Raw genomic sequence first — 15,513 nt, 5'->3', positions numbered from 1 at the left:
CCCAGGGATGAAGCCCACTTGACCATGGTGGATAAGCTTTTTGATGTGCTGCTGGATTCGGTTTGCCAGTATTTTATCGAGGATTTTTGCATTGATGTTCATCAGGGATATTGGTCTAAAATTCTCTTTTTTTTGTGTGTGTCTCTGCCAGGTTTTGGTATCAGGATGACGCTGGCCTCATAAAATGAGTTAGGGAGGATTCCTTCTTTTTCTATTGATTGAAACAGTTTCAGAAGGAATGGTACCAGCTCCTCCTTGTACCTCTGGTAGAATTTGGCTGTGAATCCATCTGGTCGTGGACTTTTTTTTGATTGGTAGGCTATTAATTATTGCCTCAATTTCAGAGCCTGTTATTGGTCTTTTCAGAGCTTCGACTTCTTCCTGGTTTAGTCTTCAGAGGGTGTATGTGTCCAGGAATCTATCCATTTCTTCTAGATTTTCTAGTTTATTTGCGTAGAGGTGTTTATAGTATTCTCTGATGGTAGTTTTTATTTCTATGGGGTTAATGGTGATATCCCCTTTATCATTTTTTTATTGCATCTATTTGATTCTTCTCTCTTTTCTTATTAGACTTGCTAGCGGTCTATCAATTTTGTTGATCTTTTCAAAAAACTAGCTCCTGGGTTCACTGATTTTTTGAAGGGTTTTTTGTGTCTCTATCTCCTTCAGTTCTGCTCTGATCTTAGTTATTTCTTGCCTTCTGCTAGCTTTTGAATGTGTTTGCTCTTGCTTCTCTAGTTCTTTTAATTGCGATGTTAGGGTGTCAATTTTAGATCTTTCCTGCTTTCTCTTGTGGGCATTTAGTGCTATAAATTTCCCTCTATGCACTGCTTTAAATGCGTCCCGGAGATTCTGGCATGTTGTGCCTTTGTTCTCATTGGTTTCAAAGAAACTTTATTTCTGCCTTCGTTTTGTTACGTATCCAGTAGTTATTCAGGAGCAGGTGGTTGCTCAGTTTCCATGTAGTTGAGCGGTTTTGAGTGAGTTTCTTAATCCTGAGTTCTAGTTTGATTGCACTGTGGTTTGAGAGACAGTTTGTTATAATTTCTGTTCTTCTACACTTGCTGAGGAGTGCTTTACTTCCAACTATGTGGTCAATTTTGGAATAAGTGTGATGTGGTGCTGAGAAGAATGTATATTCTGTTGATTTGGGGTGGAGAGTTCTGTAGATGTCTATTAGGTCTGGTTGGTGCAGAGCTGAGTTCAATTCCTGGATATCCTTGTTAACTTTCTGTCTCGTTGATCTGTCTAATGTTGACAGTGGGGTGCTAAAGTTTCCTATTATTATTGTGTGGGAGTCTAAGTCTCTTTGTAGGTCTCTAAGGACTTGTTTAATGAATCTGGGTGCTCCTGTATTGGGTGCATATATATTTAGGACAGTTAGCTCTTCTTGTTTAATTGATCCCTTTACCATTATGTAATGGCCTTCTTTGTCTCTTTTGATCTTTATTGGTTTAAAGTCGGTTTTATCAGAGACTAGGATTGCAACCCCTGCCTTTTTTTGTTTTCCATTTGCTTGGTTTATCTTCCTCTATCCCTTTATTTTGAGTCTATGTGTGTCTCTGCATGTGAGATGGGTCTCCTGAATATAGAACACTGATGGGTCTTGACTCTATCCAATTTGCTGGTCTGTGTATTTTAATTGGAGTATTTAGCCCATTTACATTTAAGGTTAATATTGTTATATATGAATTTGATTCTGTCGTTATGATGTTAGCCGGTTATTTTGCTCTTTAGTTGATGCAGTCTCCTCCTAGCATTGATGATCTTTACATTTTGGCATGTTTTTGCAGTGGTTGGTACTGGTTGTTCCTTTCCATGTTTAGTGCTTCCTTCAGGATCTCTGTAGGGCAGGCCTGGTGGTGATAAAATCTCTCAGCATTTGCTTGTCTGTAATGGATTTTATGTCTCCTTCACTGATGAAACTTAGTTTGGCCGGATATGAAATTCTGGGTTGAAAATTGTTTTCTTTAAGAATGTTGAATATTGGCCCCCACTCTCTTCTGGCTTGGAGAGTTTCTGCCAACAGATCTGCTGTTAATATGATGGGCTTCCCTTTGTGGGTAACCAAACCTTTCTCTCTGGCTGCCCTGAACATTTTTTCCTTCATTTCAACTTTAGTGAATCTGACAATTATGTGTCTTGGAGTTGCTCTTCTTGAGGAGTATCTTTGTGGCATTCTCTGTATTTCCTGAATTTGAATGTTGGCCTGCATTGCTAGGTTGTGGAAGTTCTCCTGGATAATATCCTGCAGAGTGTTTTCCAACTTGGTTCCAATCTCCCCATCACTTTCAGGTACACCAATCCGACATAGATTTGATCTTTTCACATAGTCCCATATTTCTGGGAGGCTTTGTTCATTTCTTTTTCTCTTTTTTCTCTAAACTTCTCTCTTGCTTCATTTCATTCATTTGATCTTCGAACACTGATACTCTTTCCTCCAGCTGATTGAATCAGCTACTTAAGCTTGTGCATTCATCACGTTCTCATGCCATGGTTTTCAGCTCCATCAGGTCATTTAAGGACTTTTCTACACTGGTTATTCTAGTTAGCCATTCGTCTAATCTTTTTTCAAGGTGTTTAGCTTCTTTGTGATGTGTTAGAACTTCCTCCTTTAGCTCGGAGAAGTTTGATTGACTGAAACCTTCTTCTCTCAAGTCGTCAAAGTCATTCTCCGTCCAGCTTTGTTCCGTTGCTGGCGAGGAGCTGTGTTCCTTTGGAGGGGGAGAGGCACTCTGATTTTTAGAATTTTCAGCTTTTCTGCTCTGTTTTTTCCTCATTTTTGTCATTTTATCTACCTTTGGTCTTTGATGATGGTGATGTACGGATTGGGTTTTGGTGTGGATGTCCTTTATGTTTGTTAGTTTTCCTTCTATCAGTCAGGACCCTCAGCTGCAGGTCTGTTGGAGTTTGCTGGAGGTCCACTCCAGACCCTGTTTGCCTGGGTATCAGCAGCGGAGGCTGCAGAAGAGTCAATATTGTTGAACAGCAAATGTTGCTGCCTGATTGTTCCTCTGGAAGCTTCGTCTCAGAGGGGTACCTGGCCGTGTGAGGTGTGAGGTGTGAGGTGTCAGTCTGCCCCTAGTGGGGGGTGTGTCCCAGTTAGGCTACTCAGCGGTCAGGGACCCACTTGAGAAGGCAGTCTGTCCATTCTCAGATCTCAAACTCCATGCTGGGAGAATCACTACTTCTCTTCGAAGCTGTCAGACAGGGACATTTACATCTGCAGAGGTTTCTGCTGCCTTTTGTTTGGCTATGCCCTGTCCCCAGAGGTCAAGTCTACAGAGGTAGGCAGGCCTCCTTGAGCTGCAGTGGGCTCCACCCAGTTCGAGGTTCCTGGCTGCTTTGTTCACCTATTCAAGCCTCAGCAATGGTGGGTGCCCCTCCCCTAGCCTCGCTGCCACCTTGCAGTTCGATCTCAGACTGCTGTGCTAGCAATAAGCAAGGCTCTGTGGGTGTGGGACCCTCCAAATCAGGTGTGGGATATAATCTCCTGGTGTGCTGGTTGCTAAGACCATTGGAAAAGTACAGTATTAGGGTGGGAGTGACCCGATTTTCCAGGTGCCATCTGTCACAGCTTCCCTTGGCTAGGAAAGGAAATTTCCTGACCCCTTGCGCTTCCTGGGTGAGGCGATGCCTTGCCCTGCTTCGGCTCATGCTTGGTGGGCTGCACCCACTGTCCTGCTCTCATTGTATGACAAGCCCCCATGAGATGAACCCAGTACCTTAGTTGGAAATGCAGAAATCACCCGTCTTCTGCATTGCTCACGCTGGGAGCTGTAGACTGGGGCTGTTCCTATTCGGCCATCTTGGATTTTTCTTTTAAGAAGTAATTTATCTGTTTATCCCTCACTCTGTTTTCCTTCCACTGGTTAAGAGATGGTAAAGTCTAGAACAGCTGCCCTGGATGCAGAGATGGAAGTCACATGTTCAGGATGGCAGAGCCAACTTGTCAACTGTTAACTGCTCACTTTTGGACCAGCATATGAGAAAGAATGAACTTCTATATTTTTGAAAATTTGTTAATCATTTGTGTTTGTGTGTTTCTCTGTCATAGTAGCTGGGTCTGTATGCTAACTAAAGCATATGGCAAGTCAAATTCTTAATTTCATGAAAGGTAGTAAATTCATCAACTCTGCCACCTACATAACACATTTCGAAGGCATTTGCATATCATTTTGATAAACTACAAAGAACACTAGCATATAAGGACAAATAAATTACTTATGAGTTGGAACCACTGATTGACAAACTTTCTTGAGACAGCTGGTGTTTAAAGATTATGTTTCAAAGTTTAGCAGATCAGCACAGAAACTTGCACATCCTTGACCAAACAAATTCCTTCCCTATCCAGGAAGTTTGCCTACCAAGGGCTGTTGTGTAATTTTTTGAGGTATGCACATCTAAGTAACAAGGAAGCAGAGAGCACAACCAGTTTATCTTGCCAGATGATGCACAGTAAACTGGTGCTAAGTTAGGTGAATGATGCCACAAACAGAATGGCCTCCAAGAACTTTATGAATAAGACATGTCTATAGATTGTTAAGCTTTTACCATATAAGTCAGAATGAGATAGGTTATGTTGTGGCAACAAACAACTCTCAATCTCTATGGTTTAACCTAGAAAAAGTTTATTTCTTGCTTATTTTATATGTCCAGTGTAGGTCGGCAAGGGTGTCTGCTTATTGTAGACACTCATTGAGATATAAGATTCATCTCAATACAAGCTTCCACAGAGCAGGGAAGATGGCAAAGTGTACATGGGCTCTTAAAGCCATATGTCTCATTTTCATTCACATTTCATTTAGACATGCCAAACTTTACAGGCTGTGGGGAAAGTATAATCCTCTAGGGAAAAAGAAAGCTGGAAATATTGTTGAATGGCAATAATGAGCATACAAACCGTATGCTATGTCATCAGGAAGCAGTGCAAATAGACTTATTATATCATCTCAGTTCTCAACAGAAATGCCTTGACTGAGTCACGATTAATTGTTATCATGACTGACAATTAATGTTGTTTTCTAGAATTCAATTAAGAAGTGCCTACTTGAAAAATGTTTATCTTTTGTAAAATGATATAGTTAAAAATACTGATCTCTGCGTTACCTCTTCTATCTAGTACAAGCATACATGCTATAAATTTATTCTGAAATACCAAGCCTAAAAAAAAGCACACCTTTAAAAAAATCAGAATGCATCTGCTTTCCTTTTTATTACTCAACAATGGGAACTAAATGAGTCTATATTTTCTCTCTTTGTCTGAGCTGCCAGGAAGCTAAGAGTTAATTTGTTGCCCCTTTCCTGAAACTAATTCACTTCATGTTCTCAGTCCATTGATTTCATTCTTCCCATTAACTGATTTTTAATTTATTGTTTTATTATTTATTTTAATAATCATTTAAATGGATCATTTATATTATAAGATATCTCAACTTGTCTATGTGTATGTAAGGAGGCGTTAAATCATTAACAATCTATGTGTAGTGAAATAATAATGTCTTATAACTCTTTTAGCCTTCAATACATTTTGTTCACTGCTGTACTCTCAGTGTCCAGAACAGCACTTTTGTACACGCACACGTAGACGCTCAATAAATATTTGCTGAATAAATAAGTAAATGTGTCTTACAAGCATGTGCACGTGCGTGCTTGCATGCACCCCCTGCCCCACTCCACACACACAGACATTTTGGAAATTTTGTCCCAGGGCTCTTTTCCTCAGTAGTCACTACTTCAACTTGGATAGGTATAACTAGACTATATAAATTCTTTTAAGTTACTGAGGTAATTGAGATACATAAATGTTCCCCATAAATTGCAGCCACAGCACATAAGAATGTAGGCTGATCATAAACCCAATAGACATAATCATGAACACCATAATCCCTAGAGTTGAAATCCTGAATGATGAAACTCCCTAAAACCTAAAATTTCTAACATCGAAAATACCCCAAATCACAATTCCAAAAGATGAAAATCCCAAATGTTGAAGTTCTGAAAGCTTAATTCTGGGGAGGAGATCATGCAGGATTGTCACATCATGTTAGTTGCATCATGATCGGTGGAACTATTACCTTGTCTTTATTTGAAAAATAAGTATGGTTTAAAGAGATGCATATGGGTGCCGAGTTGACAAGAGATGGACTGTGGAGTTAATTTCAGGTGTCAAGTAGACTGGGTTAAAGAAAACCTAGAAACCTGGTGCAGCATTATTTGGGGCCTGTCTGTGAGGGTAAGTCTGAGTGGACTAGGTGGGAAAGATCTGCCCTCAGAGTTGGTGGCACCATTCAATTAGCCAGAAGGTGAAGAGAAAGCAAATACAGAAGGCAAACTGGTATCTCTCTGAGATCTAGGACAGACTTTTCTTCTGTTTCCCTGGTCATCAGAACTTCAGGTTTGCCAGCCTTTGGACTCCAGAGCTTACATCAGAGGCTCCCTGGGGCCTGAGGCTTCCAGCCTCTCTCTGAGAATTACACCATTGGCTTCCCCGGTTTTGAGGCCTTTGGACTTAGACTGACCCATGCTACTGACATCTCAGGGTCTCCAGCTTGCAGGTGTCTATCATGGAACTAGTTAGCCACCATAATCGTGTGAACCAATTTCCTCTAAAAAAAAAAATCCCCTCTCATGTATCTATATATATACATATCCTATTGATGCTGTCTCTCTGGAGAACCCTAACTAATTCAGATTTGATACTGGGGAAGCCAAATATCACTCCTTCTTACTGTATTCCTTACAATACAATGAAAGAGATCTGCAAATTTGTTTCCTCACAAAAAGGCTGTGACAAGTTAAGTATATGAGGTGACTTAATAGTGAAAGATAAAAGTTTAGAAGATTCCAGTTCAAGATGGCTGACCAGAGATATCAGACACTCATCCTTTCCCCAAGGAAGAACTAAAATTATGAGTAGATAACCATACCCTGAATCTAGGAAAGAATACTAAAGACTAATAGAGAACTCACAGGAAACACCTGAGGCACAAAAGGAGAAGGAAACAAGTAGCCAGCATGGCTGAGAGTGGCCAGGAACCTAGTGGGGCTTGGAACTACGGGGAAAGAGCTTCAGCAGTCCACACCCCTGCCACAGACTGCTGCAATCCGAGCTGTGGGAAAGCGCCACCACCCACACAAACTCTGACACTAGCATGGGTGGTGATTTGGAGACCCTGTGAAGGCAATGCACCAGACAGCGAACTCACGCTGGGTCACTCATGCCTCACTCCTGAGACCTGAACAGCTGCAGCAGGGAGCCATCTGGGGAGTGCTGCTAACATAGGACTGCATCTTGCCCTTGGTAACAGTCCCCATATCTCCACATCCCAGGAGTTCCTGCTGACATCTCCGATGTCCACTTGGAAGGCTGCAGTGGAGCAGCACTGGCTGGATCCAAAGGTACTACAAGGTCCCCAATTCTCTATCCTACAGGGAGTATTGCTCCCCAGGGAAAGGACTGTGCAGTGCACCAAAAGGCACAGAACCTCACATATCAGTATTAGCCTTGAATGTAATGGGCTAAATGCTCAACTAAGAAGGTATAGACTGGCAGATTGGATAAGAAAACATAGATCCAATTATTTGTTGCCTACAACAGACCCACTTAATGGGTAAAGACACCTACAGAGTCAACACAAAGGGGTGGAAAAAGATATACCATCCAAATGGAAAAGAAAATGAGTAAGAGTAGCTATACTCATATAAGATAAAACAGACTGTAATTCAATAAAAGTTTTAAAAGACTGAAAAGGGCATTATATAATGGCAAAGGGTTCAATTCAACAAGAAGACACAACCATCCTAAATATATGTACCCAACCATGCAACACCCACATTCATAAAATAAATACTGCTAGGCCTAAGAATAGAGACAGATAGCAACATAATAATATTGGTAGCTTTAACACCCCACTGACAGCACTAGATAGATCACAGAGGCAGAAAATGAACAAAGAACCTCTGGATTTTTAAAATTGAACTCCAGGCCAAATGGACATAACACACAAAGAACATTATACCCAACAACCACAGAACATGCTGCTTCACTTCCGCACATGGAACATTCTCAAAAACAGTCCATATGCTAGGCCACAAAGCAAGTCTCAATAAATTTTTAAAAATCTAAATTATACTAAGTATCTTCTTAGATCATGGCAGAATAGAATTAGATATCAATACCAAGAGGAAATCTCAAATGTATATAAATTACATGGAAACTAAACAACTGGCTCCTGAATGATCTTTGGGTAAGTGATGAAATTAAGGCAGAAATAAAATTTTTTTTGAAACAAATGAAAATAGGGACACTATATCAAAACCTCTGAGATACAGCAAAAGCAGTGCTAATAGGAAAGTTTATAGCTTTAAATGCATATATAAAAAAATAGAAAGACTGTAAATTAACAACTTAAAATTGCACCTCAAGGAAGTAGAAAAATGAAGACAAAACAAACCCAAAGCTACCAGAAGAAAAGAAATAACAAAGATCAGAGCAGAACTAAATGAAATTGAAACCAAGAAAAATAATACAAAGGATCAATGAGATGATAAGTTGGTTCTCTGAAAAGATAACAAAGTTAATAGACTGCTAGATTACGTAAGATAAAAGAGAGAAGATTCAAATAAGCACTATCAGAAATGATAACAACGGTGACATTACACCTGATACCAGAGAAATAAAAAAGGTAATTGGAGACTACTATGAACATCTCTACGCACACAAACTAAAAAACCTAGAGAAAACAGATAAATTCCTGGAAACATACAACCTCCCAAGCATTAACTACGAAGAAATAGAAATTGTGAACATACCAATGATAAGTATGATTTTAAAGCAGTAATAAAAAGTCTTCCAACAAAACAACAACAACAACAACAACAACAACAACAACAACAACAACAAAACCCCAGTACAAGATGGATTCACAAGTAAATTTTACTAGATGTACAAAGCAGAGCTGGTACCAACCTTACTAAAACTATTCAAAAAATTGATGGGAGAGGATTCTTTCCTAACTCAGTCTACAAAACCAGAATCACCCTGATACCAAAATTAGGCAAGGGCACAACCAAAAAACAAAACAGGCTAGTATTCCTGATGAACACAGACACAAAAATCCTCAAGAAGATATTAGCAAACTGAAAATAACAGCACATCAAAAAGATATACATCATGATTGAATGAGTTTATTCCATGGATATAAGGATAGTTCAACATACCTAAATCAGTAAATGTCATTCACCACATAAACAGAATTAAAAACAAAAAACATATGATCATTTCAATAAATGCAGAAAGAGCATTAGGTAAAATCCAACATCCATTCATGATGTTGATACGATATAAACCCTCAACAATCTGGGCATCAAAGCAACACACCTCAAAATAATACAAGCCATACATGACAAACCCATAGCCAACATTACACTGAATGGGGAAAAGGTAAAATCATTCCTCCCAAGAAGTGGGACAATACAAGGATGCTCACTCTCACCACTCCTGTTCAACACAGTACTAGAAGTCTTAGCTAAAGCAGTCAAGCGAGAGAAAGAAATAAAAAGCATCCAAATCGAGAAAAAGGAAATCAAATTATTTCTGTTCACTGATGACATGATCTTATACCTAGAAAACCCTAAGGACTCTTCCAAAAAATTCCTAGACTTGAAAAATAACTTCAGTAAATTTTAAGGATGGAAAATCAATGTACAAAAATCAGAGCATTTCTATATACCAGTAACATTGAAGCTGAGTACCAAATCAAGAATTCAATCCCATTGACAATCTCCAAAATAAAATAAGTACCTAGGAATACATTTAACCAAGGAGATGAATCATCTCTACAAGGAAAACCAGAAAACACTGTAGATGGAAGAAACTGTAGATCACAAAAACAAATGGAAAAAATCCCATGCTCATGGATTGGAAGAATCAATATGGTTAAAATGATTACAATGCTGAAAGCAATCTACAGATACAACGTAACTCCTATCAAATTACCAACGTCATTTTTCACAGAATTAGAAAACACAACCCTAAAATTCATATAGAATAAAAAAAGAGTCTGAAGAGCCAAAGCAATCCTAAACAAAAAGAAGGATGTGAGACATCACCTTACCTGACTTCAAATTATGCTACAAAGCAATAATAAGCAAAACACCATGATACTGGTATAAAGATAGACACATAGACCAATGGAACAGAATAGAGAATCCAGAAATAAAGCCCCAGATTTATAGCTAAGTAATCTTTGACAAAACTGACAAGAACTTACACTGGGGAAAGGACACCCTCTGCAATAAATGGTGCTGCGAAAATTGAACAGCCACATGCAGAAGAATGAAACAGGACCCATATCTCTCACCACATGCAAAAATCAACTCAAAATGGATTAAAGACTTAAACATAAGGCCCCAAACTATAAAAATTCTAGAAGAAAAACCTATGGAAAACTCTCCTGGATATTGGTCTAGAAAGAATTTATGATTAAGACCTCAAAAGCACAGCCAACAAAAACAAAAACAGCACATGAGACTTTGTTAAACTAAAAATAGCTTCTGCACAATAAAATAAATAATCTACAGAGTGAAGAGACAACCTATGGGATGGGAAAAATATTTGCAACTTTTCATTCAACAGGGGACCAATATAATAGGAATAGAGTATACAAAGAACTCAAACAACAGCAACATAAATAAATAAATAAAATTAAAAGGTGGGCAAAGGCCATGAACAGACATTCCTCAAGACATACAAATGTGAAAAGGTATATGAAAAAACGTCAACATCGCTAATCACCAGAGAAATGCAAATCAAAACCACAATAAAATACTGTCTTATCCCGGTCACAGTGGTTATTCTTCAAAAGACAACAAACAAACAGATGTTGGTGAGGATATGAAGTAAAGGGAACTCTTATACACTGTTGGTGGGAATGTAAACTAGTACAGCCACTGTGGAAAACAGTATGGAGATTTCTCAAAAAACTAAAAATAAAGTTACCATATGATCCAGTAATCCTACTACTGGGTGTCTACCCAAAGAAAAATAAATCAATATATCAAAGGGATACCTACACTTTCATGTTTATTGCAGAACTGTTCACAATAGCTAAGATATGGAATCAACCTAAATGTTAATCAACAGAAGAATGGATATACACAATGAAATACTATTTGGCCATAGAGAAGAATGAAAATATGTCATTTGCAGCAACATGGATGGAACCGGAGGCCATTATTTCATGTGAAATAAGCCAGGGTCAAAAAGACAAATATTGCATATTCTCAGTTATATGTGGGAGCTAAATATTAGATCACATGTTTCTCATACATGGAGGTAGAGAGTGGAAAGACAGATAACAGAGACGAGGATGGGTACCAAGGGAGGGAGGGAGGAGGATGAAAAGAAATGGTTTAAAGGGTACAAACATACAGTAAGATAGAAGGAATAAATTCAATGCTTGATAGCAGAGAAGGGTGACTATACTTAACAAAAGTATACTGTACTCAAGTGATGGACCATAAATATCCTGACATAATCAGTATGCATTATGTACATGTAACAATATTTCACATATACTCTGGCAAATGAAACATACAAAAGTGTAAAAGCTAGTTATTATTGGTGCTATGAAAGCAGAAAATTGTTTAATTGCAATGGCTCAGCAATAACCAGATTTTCAGACAGCATATCCCTACAAACTCTGTAGACCACAACTACTCTCCAAATATAAGTGTAGTGAGTGTTTTGAAGATCATAGAAGTGAAAACAATACAAGAAACCTCCAAATATACAAGAAATCTCCCCCGCCAAATTATCCAGTCATAGGACTTCTGCCCTTCCCACACTGTGCCAATTTGCTATGCTATCTATTTGATGTGCTCTGTCTTCACATCATTTCCAATACGGGATGTGTAAATTGTGTAAGGACTTTCAGAGAGTTATAATTTGTTTTATGAATTTTTTTTGCAAATTTGACTTCACAAAAGTGCAATGTTGACGTTGTGTGTAAACACTGTGGGTGTACCTAAAAATGCTAAAAAACTTACTCGATAAAGGGAGAGACATCTTTTTCATATATCTGCTTTTGTGAAAGATAAAATTTCTTCGGGTTTCAGCTTTTTGGTGACTGCATATGCAGTGGTAACCCACTGAGGTTTTTGATCAATCTCATCAAAAGAGTTAAATTGTCTGTATTTCAGATGGCCACATTTATACAGCTGAGTGCAAACAATCACCAACCATAGTGATATACATTTATACATTTTGCTTTTTAACCTATTTCTCTATGTATACATTTTGTCTGCTCATAAATGTTAAACCAATGCAGCGGTCTTTAGTATATCTGAATGTTTATGCTTGCAAAAATAAGTATTGTGTAAAATGGCCTATGAAGTGTTCTGTCATGTTTTTCTGTTTCTCAAATAAATCCCCCTTTTAAAATATAAATGTCTTTTAAAAAATGTATTATTTTTTCCAGAATTGTATTTTCAGGATTTTGATCTTTTAGGATTTCAACATTTAGGGTTATAGCATTTGGGACTGTGTCTTTCTTAATGGCCCAAACCTATTAAGAATGCTTACTTTACCTGGATGCAAGAGACCTTGGAATAACAATGGTGATTCTTGTCCATTCTTCAAAGTCCCCTGCGTGATACATGGTGGGCTCACTTAGTTCTCTGGAGTTTCCTTCACATCCTTTGCCTGCAGAAGCTGGGTAACAGCCTTCTTTCACCAGAAACCAGGACATACCAGCATCATGAGAGTATTGAAGAAGAACTGGAGCAGTATTGCTGAATTGATTGGCACACCCTATGTTTAGCTGTTAAAAGGAAGGACAAGAATTATACAAGATTTTGGTTCTAAGTCATCACTCAACAAATTAGGTGCTACAGCATCCAGGGTGCCTTCCAATGGGTCTGCACTGAATTTACAATGATAGGAATTGTGAGCTCAGTGCCAACCAAGACCCTTCAATAGATTCTGGAATTCTTTGTTTAAGCAAACAATAGGTACTTTTTACTAGAAAGCTGGACTCATTTTGTGGATTTCTTGGGATTATAGGAGAGAAGAGAGAAGCACAGTGTCGGTGGTTCTTGAGTCCCAGACAAAAGATATGCCAAGAAACTGCTTTTTTCTCCCTCCTCAGAGGGTACAAACAGAGGAAACCATAAGATGGAGAAGCAGCTGTCTTGTTCAGTACAGGAAGGTTTCAGTGGAACGAGCATCCTTCTGTTTCCTTGCCAAAGCTCATTAAAGATCAGCGTCAACTGGTTAGGCGCGGTGGCTCATGCTTGAATCCCAGCACTTTGGGAGGCTGAGGCCGATGGATCATGAGGTCAGGAGTTCAAGACTAGCATGGCCAAAATGGTGAAACCCTGTCTCTACTAAAAATACAAAAATTAGCTGGGCGTGGTGGCAAACACCTGTAATCCCAGCTACTCGGGAGCCTGAGGTAGAGAATTGTTTGAACCCGGGAGGCGGAGGTTGTAGTGAGCCAAGATCACACCACTGCACTCCAGCCTGGGCGACAGAGCAAGACTCCATCTCAAATAAATAAATAAATAAATAAATAAATAAATAAAATAAAAATAAATAAAATAAAATCAGTGTCAACTTAGATGAAAGAGCTAAGTGTTTATCACAGCATCAAATAAGCAACATAATCCAGAAATGAACCTGTTACTGTTTGGTATACCTTTAGGGAGGACTGTCATCATAGGATTAATAACATTTAAAAAACTGTAAAGATACAACCTAAATCCCACTAGTCTATCATAACTGTCCTTACTTTTCTATTTTCTCTACTGATCTTTATAGGGAATCTATATATTGGTCATATAGTTGAAGTTATTACACATCTAGAGCTTTCCTCCACATTCTGTTATACATAGCATTGCAGAGAATACACCTTTCTTCTTTGGTTGATTTGTCATCACCAGATAAATTCCTGAGAGTAGCATTAATGAGTCAAAATGTAGAAACACTTAAAATTTTCTAGTTATGTGTGTTCATTTTGTATTGATTGAGTCCAAATGAATCAGTTTAGGCATTGAGTATTATAGTTTAAGACAGTTTATTTCCAAATAAATGTGTAATGAATTTTATTACATTTTTTAAAATTACAAATGTCAAACTCTTTTTCTCATGTTCATTTAATTACATGCCATCTTATATGAACGGCCTATTCACATCTTATTTCATTTGTTGGCTGGAGCCACACATTTTGTTGTATAAGACTTTACTAAATAAGAATAGTCTGAGTTTTAGAAGGAAAATTGAAATCAGGAATGAAAAGAACATGATATGACAAAAAAAAAAAAAAGGATGATATAAAGGTAGAGTCATGGGCTAATAATATTGAGCCATAGCTCAGGAGGTCAATCAGTTAATCCTGATGACTATAAGGTAGCTTTATCTAGTTTTTAAAAAGAAGATTTAGTATCTTCTTTATTTCCATACTCAGAGCTAGAAAGCATCTCTCAGAGAATTTATAATTTGGTTAGAAATTTTATTGTGCACAATTTATCCAAGTTTATATAGTAAAACATCAAGAATATAATTAAAGACTTAACCCTCTCAGATGCATGATTAAACTCTTCTAACACAAATTCCTTTTACTGCATTACTCAATAGTACCAAAGGCCTTTGGCTGGTATGTAGTGAAAGCAGCCACATTGGGCACGGCTAGTTAACTTTTTGTCTTAAATTTGCCATGATTGCTGTTGTTTCTAACATAGACAAGTCGTTGGAACTTTAGACAAGTTCGTGCTTTAGAAATCAGGTAATAGGGTAGTGTAGACATACTCTCATTTGTATTAAACATATAATTTATCTTAAACCTTCCATTCAGGATTTAGGCATACCTTCAACAAATATTTACTTGTGTACCTTCTATGGATCAGATACATACGTTTAAGTCTCTCCTACCTTTAAAAATAAAACAAAAGAACATAAAAATTCTCCCTGATTTTTGGTCTCCCTCTAACTACACAGCTAAACAAATTGAGAGAAAGGCCGTATTCACTGTGTAGACCTCTTTACTCAACATTTTAAAATCCATTGTAATCTGACTTTTGCTGCTGCTGCCCCAGTGAAATTACCAACGAAACTGTCTATCTCACAAAATGCAATGGGAAAATTTAATCCTTCTTTTACTTGATTCTTCTATTGCTTTTAACATTGTTAACCATTTCTTTTTTATTGACCATCTAGCCTGCCTTTTAAGTGTTGGTGTTTTCTGTGATTCAGTCTTGACTTTATCATTTTACTGTATGCATGCTTCTTAATCTCATTCACAATCATAACCTCATGTTTCTTCTGAATGCCTGTAGTCTGAATAACAGATATGACCTCTCTCCTACTTTCTGGACAAATACACATTACCACTTCCTTTTCATTTCCACTTCAGCAGCCCATCAGCACCCGTAACTCCATTATGTCCAAGCCAGCCCTCTTCAACTGCTCTCCTAAAGCAAACCCTCATTTTTCTGTAGTTCAGCAGCCAGAAC

General features: G+C 38.0%; 1 protein-coding gene across 1 annotated transcript in view; it reads right to left on the bottom strand.

Moving 5' to 3' along the window:
* RELN (reelin) overlaps positions 1 to 15,513 on the bottom strand; it is a 538,867-nt gene that overhangs the window by 122,212 nt on the left and 401,142 nt on the right. The window contains exon 28 of the mRNA XM_011985112.1: positions 12,592 to 12,824. Coding sequence (XP_011840502.1) covers positions 12,592 to 12,824 — 233 coding nt within the window. The remainder of the gene's footprint in view (positions 1 to 12,591; positions 12,825 to 15,513) is intronic.

This window comes from Mandrillus leucophaeus, unplaced genomic scaffold (genome assembly GCF_000951045.1).
Source record: "Mandrillus leucophaeus isolate KB7577 unplaced genomic scaffold, Mleu.le_1.0 Scaffold1068, whole genome shotgun sequence".
Lineage (NCBI taxonomy): Eukaryota > Metazoa > Chordata > Mammalia > Primates > Cercopithecidae > Mandrillus > Mandrillus leucophaeus.
This window is presented reverse-complemented; position numbering and strand designations above follow the sequence as displayed.